We start from the raw sequence: 10,073 nt of genomic DNA on the forward strand, positions 1-10,073 counted from the left end.
GTCTGGATTTAGCTTATACACTAAGCCTAGTCTCAAAGTCAGCATTGTGCTGGAGCATACCCTAGCCACCCCTAATTCCGCCCTTGGTTGTTGAAGATGATATGTTGAAAAATAGTGGGGAAAAAAAAAAGTAAATTTGAAACTGTAATCAGCGTAATTTTGTTTTTATAAGTCTATAATTTGGGTCACCTTTGATAATTAGAAAACTACCAAAAGATTGATATAATGTTTACTTATCTAGAATTAATATTGGAATTATTTTGATTCCTAACTTATCTGTGTTTATTAATACAAACAAAATAAAATAAAATAAAAGTATGTGAATTTTACATTACAATTCATAATCTAATACATGAAAACCCAATAATTAAATTGAATAGGGAGGTAGTTTATCTCATATCCTATCTTTCTTTCTCTTATTTGCAACTTCACCCATTCCAAATAAACTTGCAATGAATTCAAAACAAGGGCGGTCCAACGCCTGGGGCATTGATGCTTTCTAATCTACTCTAGAGTTTGATTAAGAATGAATTATAATTTGAGGATTTTGTTGAAATTAATTAGGTTTTTTATTTTAGGAATTTTTTTGAGATGTTTGATTTTATATTGGTATTGTTGAGATGGTTGATTTGTTGTTGTATGTTAATGTTTGATTAAATGCATTGATGTTATTATGAGAGTTTATTTGATTTTTTGTTGGGTTTTTAATCTAAGTTTCATCCAATCGGGTTTGGAATTTTGGATCCGCCACTGGTTCAAAACTAACAAACTATACTCAAGCAAAGGGCTTGTAGCTTGTTCAAGTAGTCAGAAGCAATTAGGCCCTAAACCCGTAATTTTGTTTTTATAAGTCTATAATTTGGGTCACCTTTGATAATTAGAAAACTACCAAAAGATTGATATAATGTTTACTTATCTAGAATTAATATTGGAATTATTTTGATTCCTAACTTATCCGTGTTTATTAATACAAACAAAATAAAATAAAATAAAAGTATGTGAATTTTACATTACAATTCATAATCTAATACATGAAAACCCAATAATTAAATTGAATAGGGAGGTAGTTTATCTCATATCCTATCTTTCTTTCTCTTATTCGCAACTTCACCCATTCCAAATAAACTTGCAATGAATTCAAAACAAGGGCCTCATCTCCAGGAAGTGGGCTAAATATGCCATGTCAGCGGGCCAAAATGGTCAAATGTGGCATACTTCTTGGGTGAGCTATATCTTATTTTATTATTTCTTAGGTGGGCCAGTTGTTGTTTTTAAATTAATCTTATCCTATCTGAAAATATTTTTCTTTTCTAAAATCCTATCCGAAAATATTTTTCTCTTCTAAAATAAATTTTAAATAGGGTATAAAATAGTACTTTAATTAAATTATCCAATATATTTAAAAAAATATACTAAAAACTAAGAAAATATTGAAGGAGATATGATTTAGACTTGCACATTAGAGATGGCCTTACCCCTTCACTCAAGGTCTTATGTTCGAATCTTCCCTTCTTTAATATCGCTTGTAAAAAAAAATTAGACAGAAAGCAAAAAATAATTTTTTTTGTTGAGTTCAAAACCACGTTAACCAGTAATCACAATGTTGTCAGCCAGCCAATAACAGATCAAAGTATAACTTGGGTGCAAACTACAATCAGCCTCTGTCATGTACCAGTATTATAAAAGAAAGGAAACACACAACTTGAATAGAACATCCTCTCCTTTGGTATGAGAAACTTTGCACTGCACCTAAGACATTGTCAGAAGAAGATTACCAAGACACAAGCCCTCAACTTCTCCGCCGTTGCGTGCCCTGTTTTTCAGTCACAAGACCCATGTCTTCCAATCCAAAACCTCCAAAGCAGAAGGCGGGCATTGGTCAACCTCTTACAACTACGCGTTTCAGACCAACCCATTTGGTGCGACAAGAGAATGCATGCCCAGGTTGTCGTATCGGGCTTTCAAGATGATGTTTTTCTTGCTAATCTTCTATTGCACTCTTACACAAAATCTGACTCTATTGTTTACGCGCGGAAACTGTTTGATAAAATGCCTGAAAAGAACTCAGTTACTTGGTCCTCTATGGTTTCTATGTATACCAAGCATGGTAATGACGAAGAAGCATTGGTGATGTTTTCAGAGTTCTGCCGGAATTCCGATGGGAAGCCGAATGAGTATACTTTAGCTAGTGTTATTCGGGCTTGTACGCGATTGGGAGGGGTTGATCAAGGTGCTCAAGTGCATAGTTTTGTTGTGAAGACTGGTTTTGATCAGGAAGTTTATGTGGGTACTTCTTTAGTCGATTTTTACTCAAAAAATGGTGATATAGAAGAAGCAAAACTAATTTTTGATGGTTTAAAAGTAAAAAGTGCAGTTACTTGGACTATCGTGATAGCAGGGTATGCAAGATGTGGAAGAAGTGAAGTGTCTTTGAAACTGTTCAACCAAATGAGAGACACTGACGTTCTTCCTGATAAATATGTGATTTCTAGTCTTCTGATTGCATGTTCTGCGCTCAAGTTCATTGGAGGTGGCAAGCAAATCCATGCTTATGTGCTTAGAAGGGGAACAGTAATGGATGTTTCAGTGGTTAATGTACTCGTAGATTTCTACACAAAGTGCGGTGAAGTGCAGGCAGGACGGAAACTATTCAATACAATAGTAGTCAAGGACCTCATTTCATGGACCACAATGATAGCTGGGTATATGCAAAACTCATTTAACCGGGAGGCCGTTAAGCTATTTTCTGAAATGGCCAGATTGGGTTGGAAGCTAGATGGATTTGGGTGCAGTAGTATTCTTACTTCGTGTGCTTCACTTGAGGCCCTTAATCATGGGAGAGAAGTGCACGCTTATGCTATCAGAGTTAATCTTGTTTATGAAGATTATGTGAAGAATAGTTTGATTGATATGTATGCAAAATGTGATTCCCTTTCTAATGCAAGAAGAGTTTTTGATTCAATGGCTGATCATAATGTGGTCTCTTACAATGCAATGATTGAAGGATACTCAAGACAGGATGAGATGTCTGAAGCGCTGGATCTTTTCAATGAGATGAGGATTAGATTGCTCCACCCGAGTCTCTTGACATTCGTTAGCCTTCTTGGTGTCTCAGCTGCTTTATTTACATTGGAATTGAGCAAGCAAATCCATGGTCTGGTCACCAAATATGGGTACTGTTTGGACGTATTTGCCGGCAGTGCTCTCATAGATGTTTATTCTAAGTGCTCATGTATTAGTGATGCCAGACTTGTATTCGAGGAGATGAATGAGAAAGACATTGTAGTGTGGAATGCGATGTTCTGCGGATACACCCAACAGCTGGAAAGTGAAGAGGCTCTCAAGTTATACTTGGAATTACAGTTATCAAGACAAAAACCCAATGAATTTACTTTTGCTGCCCTAGTCTCAGCTGCCAGTAACCTAGCAAGTATCCAGCATGGTCAACAGTTCCATAACCAGCTCATTAAGATGGGTCTTGACAGTGATCCATTTGTCACAAATGCCCTTGTGGATATGTATTCCAAGTGTGGAAGCATTGAAGAGGCTTGCAAAATATTTGATTCCAAAATTTGGAGTGATGTTGCATGTTGGAATTCCATAATCTCAACATATGCCCAACATGGAGAAGCAGAACAAGCCCTTATTATGTTTGATAGAATGATGAAGGAGCAAATAAAACCCAACTTTATCACATTTGTGGGTGTGCTATCAGCTTGTAGCCATGCAGGCCTTGTGGAAGATGGACTTCGCCACTTTGAATCAATGCCTCAGTTTGGAATCGAACCAGGGACAGAGCATTATGCTTGCATAGTTTCTCTCCTGGGTCGTGCTGGTAAATTATTTGAAGCTAAGGAATTTATTATGAAAATGCCGATAAAACCAGAAGCGATTGTATGGAGGAGCTTGCTCAGTGCATGCACAGCTGCAGGCAACATTGAATTGGGGAGGTATGCAGCAGAGATGGCAATTTTGAGTGATCCAGTAGATAGTGGATCATATATCTTACTTTCAAATATTTATGCATCCAAAGGTTTGTGGGCTGATGTCAAGAGGGTGAGGGAAAAAATGGAATACACTGGGGTGGTGAAAGAAACTGGGCGTAGTTGGGTTGAAGCGAATAACGAAGTTCATACATTTGCTGCGAAAGATAGAACGCATCGCGAGACCGGTCTTATACTTTCAATTCTAGACAGTTTGATTCTACAGATGAAAGGGCTTGGTTATGTGCCTGACACTATGACACTTCTGATAAATGATTGAGGAGAAGCATGGTGGGATAATGCTAAGTGAAGCCAACATTATGAGCCCCTGATCAAACCAGGAAATGAAAATTTGCAGTGTGCATCTTGTTTGTGTGAAGGTTTGAGCTTGATAAGAGCTAAATCTTGGGCTTCTTCTCATTTGGGTGTTTTAGCTGGTGCATATGAACTGGTTTGTAGCCACTTTTTCTTGGCTTTTAACCGCAAAGGATTTGCCTTTGCCATCTCAGCTTAAGTGCCGTGATAATGATGGTGGATTTTCTCTTGAGTTTGAAGCACAAGTCCCATTTAAGAAGCTGGCAAAGACATTATCACGGGACAGATAATCCTAAGAATTTTTTTATTCTTTTTATTGAAATGGGAGAGGAGATTTGAAATTGAGACATTTTTCAACAAATTAGAGAGAAATACCGCGAAATTTGGATCGAGATGACGTGTACGTGTAAACAGAAAATCAATTCCAAATGTACATATGCATGAATGTTGTGAAAGCAAGTTAATGCATGCCTTCATTCTTATACAACATGAGAATGAAGAAATATTACAGGAAAATTGATTGAAAAATGCAATCCTCCAAACCCTCACCATTTTAAGGTTGCTATACTTTTTTTTTTTTCTCTCTGTTTTCTTTTTGTTCCTTTTATGTGCTAACGAAAAGAAAGAAAAAACCACTTGTTAGAGAGTTAAGCCTCTGCATCTACACTTGTATTTTCGCTTTGCGAATTTGCTTCAACCAGAGTTGCTAGACCAACAAGCGCAGAAATGTCCTAATCAAGACTAATTTGCAAGGGGATAACCTTGTATTCAAAGAACAATAGCTACAAGAACATCAGATTTTTCCTGTATCTTATCTAGTGGAGAGCAAAATATTTTCAACTTATGCATGTCTCCAACTTACCTATTATAAATTCATACAAACTCACTCATTCTAAAAAGAAAAAAACTAAAAATAATTACATGAATTTTGTACCATCTAATTAATTAAAGATAAATGACCGCCAACATTTTTTCTAGCAACCTCCACCAACTCCAAGCCTTTTCCTCTTGTTAGATTTTTATTGATTCCTTCATCACCAGAAAACTATGGGGATTGCTATAACTGCAAGCGAGAAGAGGAAAAACATGAGAATGAAAGGCCAAACCCTTACTTCCGATGTGTCTGGCACGATAACTATTTGCTTTTCTTGGCCAGTTTCTAGATCAAGAACAACATATTTTCCCGCAGCCATTTTTCTTTTCAATGTTAGAGGAGCTTCAAGCACGCAGTATATGTATATTGCTCATATCATGTCAGGAAATGGCGTGTTCAATTACAAGACTTGACAATTCTGGCCGTAGAAAATTGAATGTTCTATTTTTTTTGATCTGGAAAATTGAATATTCAGAAACCGGGATTTTGGACCATAACTGGTTTTTGTTTTTTTTTGGAAAAATCTAACATTTTGGCCCAAGTCGAGGGAGAATCCCGCATCCGATCCCCATTTCTTGACTTTGGGGAATTTTGGGCAGACTGGTTTTTTGTGTGGGGGGTGTATTTGGCCCAGTTGTCCAGTCTGGGCGGAAAATTCGTAGGCCCCAAGTTGAAGGCAACTTTCAGCACGTGAAGGAAAGCAAGAGAAACTGCAGAGGTGGGCCAGCATTTCGGCTACTTGAAGGGAAAGTTGCTGACGCGTGGCGCAAGATGGGCTTGTAGTCGTTGTCATCTAATGGCTGCAATTCAAACAACTAAATTGATTTTTTATTTATTTCAAATGTAATGGCTAGTTTAAGCCAACGGCCATGATTAAAAAGTGACTTGATCAACGAGAAAACAAATAATTCAACGGCTGAAATTAAAATCCAACAGCTAAAATAAATAAATAAAATATTCTAAATCAAATGAAGACTCACCTGGTTTTGAGGCTGAGGGGAGGGACTATGACTAACGGTGAAGACTCTTATCGGGAAAGAAATTGAGATCGACATCGAACCAAATGATACCATTGACCAGATCAAGGAAAGGGTTGAGGAGAAAGAGGGAATCCCCCCCCCCCCCCCCCCCCCCCCTCTCCTGTGCAAGTGCAACAGAGGTATGCTTCTTTATATTCAATGCAATAACAATATCATATAATAAATTAACTAAACAATTGAGAACTCAAGGAGAATTTATCAAAAATAGCCAAAACTTGATCCCTAATTTTAAAAATGTCAATTTTTTGTAAAATATTTCAAATATAGCCAAAAAAACACAAATGCCCTCAAATTTAAAACCCACCTAAACCTGAAAAAGAAACTTTATTAAATAAAACTTTGGAATATTTTTAACCCACGTTTGTATAGAAGAACAGAAGTTGATTTAGTGTCACGTGTATTTAAAATACAATATATATTTTTAAATAATTTAAAATTCATAAAATCTAAAAAAGAAAACCAAAGTTTTATGAATTTTAAATGAAAAAAATAAAAAAATAAAAAAATTTCGCAAGGACCATTTGTGATAGTGCGTAAACCTTAGGATTGTTTTTGATATATATATATATAGGCTTAATATCACAAAACGTCCTTAAGGTTTACGGAACTATCATATTGCATCCTTAATGTTTTCTTTTGTCATTTGTGGTCCTCAAGGTTAGTATGTGTGAACACAAATGGTTCCTGCCGTTAGGTTCCGTCAAAAACTCCGTTAGTTTGTTGACTCAGTTAGGTCCCTGCGAAATTTTTAAATTTTTTCATTTAAAATTCATAACATTTTGGTTTTCTTTTTTAAATTTGTTAAAAATATATATTGTATTTTAAATACACGTGACACTATATTTTTGAAGATGTGGGCAACATATATGCCACATCATCAAACTAATGAAGTTTTTTAAAAATAATTTAAAATTCATAAAATTTAAAAATGAAAAAACCATTTATAGAAGATTTTAACCTTATCTTATCTAGTGGAGAGCAAAATATTTTCAACTTATGCATGTCTCCAACTTACATATTATAAATTCATACAAACTCACTCATTCTAAAAAGAAAAAAACTAAAAATAATTACATGAATTTTGTACCATTTAATTAATTAAAGATAAATGACCGCCAACATTTTTTCTAGCAACCTCCACCAACTCCAAGCCTTTTGCTCTTGTTAGATTTTTATTGATTCCTTCATCACCAGAAAACCATGGCGATTGCTATAACTGCAAGCGAGAAGAGGAAAAACATGAGAATGAAAGGCCAAACCCTTACTTCCGATGTGTCTGGCACGATCACTTTTTGCTTTTCTTGGCCAGTTTCTAGATCAAGAACAACATATTTTCCCGCACACATTTTTCTTTTCAATGCTAGAAAAATTCATGTATATTGCTCATATCATGTCAAGAAATGGCGTGTTCAATTACAAGACTTGACAATTCTGGCCGTAGAAAATTGAATGTTCTATTTTTTTTGATCTGGAAAATTGAATATTCAGAAACCGGGATTTTGGACCGTAACTTTTTTTTTTTTTTTTTTTTTTGTTGTTGTGAAAAATCTCAAATTTTGGCCCAAGTCAAGGGAGAATCCCGCATCCGATCCCCAATTCTTGACTTTGGGGAATTTTGGGCAGACTGGTTTTTGGGGGGGTATTTGACCCAGCTGTCCAGTCTGGGCGGAAAATTTGTAGGCCCCAAGTTGAAGGCAACTTTCACCACGTGAAGGAAAGCAAGAGAAACTGCGGAGGTGGGCCAGCCATTTCGGCTACTTGAAGGGAAAGTTGCTAACGCGTGGCGCAAGATGGGCTCGTAGTCGTTGTCATCTAATGGCTGCAATTCAAACAACCAAATTGATTTTTTATTTATTTCAATTGTAATGGCTAGTTTAAGCCAACGGCCACAATTAAAAAGTGACTTGATCAACGAGAAAACAAATAATTCAACGGCTGAAATTAAAATCCAATAGCTAAAATAAATAAATAAAATATTCTAAATCAGATGAAGACTCACCTGGTTTTGAGGCTGAGGGGAGGGACTATGATTAACGTGAAGACTCTTATAGGGAAAGAAATTGAGATCGACATCGAACCAAATGATACCATTGACCAGATCAAGGAAAGGGTTCAGGAGAAAGAGGGAATCCCCCCCTGTGCAAGTGCAAGTGCAACAGAGGTATGCTTCTTTATATTCAATGCAATAACAATATCATATAATAAATTAACTAAACAATTGAGAACTCAAGGAGAATTTATCAAAAATAGCCAAAACTTGATCCCTAATTTTAAAAATGTCAATTTTTTGTAAAATATTTCAAATATAGCCAAAAAAAACACAAATGCCCTCAAATTTAAAACCCACATAAACCTGAAAAAGAAACTTTATTAAATAAAATTTTGGAATATTTTTAACCCACGTTTGTATAGAAGAACAGAAGTTGATTTAGTGTCACGTGTATTTAAAATACAATATATATTTTTAAATAATTTAAAATTCATAAAATCTAAAAAAGAAAACCAAAGTTTTATGAATTTTAAATGAAAAAAATAAAAAAATAAAAAAATAAAAAAATTTCGCAGGGACCATTTGTGATAGGTGCGTAAACCTCAGGATTGTTTTTTTATATATATATAGGCTTAATATCACAAAACGTCCCTAAGGTTTACGGAACTATCATATTGCATCCTTAATGTTTTCTTTTGTCATTCGTGGTCCTCAGAGTTAGTATGTGTGATCACAAATGGTCCCTGCCGTTAGGTTTCGTAAAAAACTCCGTTAGTTTGTTGACTCAGTTAGGTCCCTGCGAAATTTTTAAATTTTTTCATTTAAAATTCATAACATTTTGGTTTTCTTTTTTAAATTTGTTAAAAATATATATTGTATTTTAAATACACGTGACACTATATTTTTGAAGATGTGGGCTCCACATATATGCCACATCATCAAACTAATGAAGTTTTTTAAAAATAATTTAAAATTCATAAAATTTAAAAATGAAAAAACCATTTATAGAAGATTTTAACCTTGGCATATATGTGGAGCCCACATCTCCAATAATATAGTGTCACATGTATTTAAAATACAATATATATTTTTAAATAATTTAAAATTCATATAATTTAAAAAAGAAAACCAAAATTTTATGAATTTTAAATTAAAAAATTTCGCAGGGACCATTTGTGATAGGTGCATGAACCTCAGGGATGTTTTGTGATATATATATATATATGCGCCACGTCAGGTTTTGATGGAACATAAAGACATGGACAATTTGTGAGCACAGATACTAACCTTGAGGACCACGAATGACACAAAAAAACAATAAGGATGCAATATGATAGTTTCGTAAACCTTAGGGACCTTTTGTGATATTAAGCCTAATTATAATTTATACAACCACCATCGATGCATGCATGCATGTATATACTTGTCATGTTGAAGAGCTAGCTATAGCGTGAGAGAAATTAACTAAGCTCTTATTAAAAGAGATAAAAAGCTTATGATTAAGAGAGGAGCAAGGAAATAAAGGGACCTTCAGATGGATGAGTGGTGGCTTGAGCTTCTGCTATGCCAAAGATGCAGCAGAAAGCAGCAACATACAAGAAAAACACGACCAAAGCTTATGAGGAGGAGGAGGAGGACGAGGCATAGGTTCCTAACATGAATTTGATGATCTTCCTTTCCTTTGCAACAATAATATTTTTTTTTAAATTTTATCATCAAGAGGTTAAATGCTTCTTCAACAATCTTTTATTTCTTTTTATTCAGGTTGACTTTGAAGGAAACATGCATCTAATGCTTAGGAAATAAACTTGAGCTAAACCTTTTTCATTTTAAAAAAGTATCTTAGCCTAGTCTTTTTGAACACAAATAGA

General features: G+C 34.9%; 1 protein-coding gene across 1 annotated transcript; it reads left to right on the top strand.

Annotated features, from left to right (window-relative positions):
- The first annotated feature begins 1,539 nt into the window (after positions 1-1,539).
- Positions 1,540-4,859, top strand: LOC110747343 (Tetratricopeptide repeat (TPR)-like superfamily protein). The gene has a single exon (XM_021947534.2). The coding sequence runs from the start codon at positions 1,729-1,731 to the stop codon at positions 4,261-4,263; it is 2,535 nt and encodes an 844-aa protein (XP_021803226.2). The 5' UTR covers positions 1,540-1,728; the 3' UTR covers positions 4,264-4,859.
- The last annotated feature ends 5,214 nt before the right edge of the window (positions 4,860-10,073 follow it).

Source organism: Prunus avium, chromosome 6 (genome assembly GCF_965620075.1).
Source record: "Prunus avium chromosome 6, drPruAviu1.hap1.1, whole genome shotgun sequence".
Classification (NCBI taxonomy): domain Eukaryota; kingdom Viridiplantae; phylum Streptophyta; class Magnoliopsida; order Rosales; family Rosaceae; genus Prunus; species Prunus avium.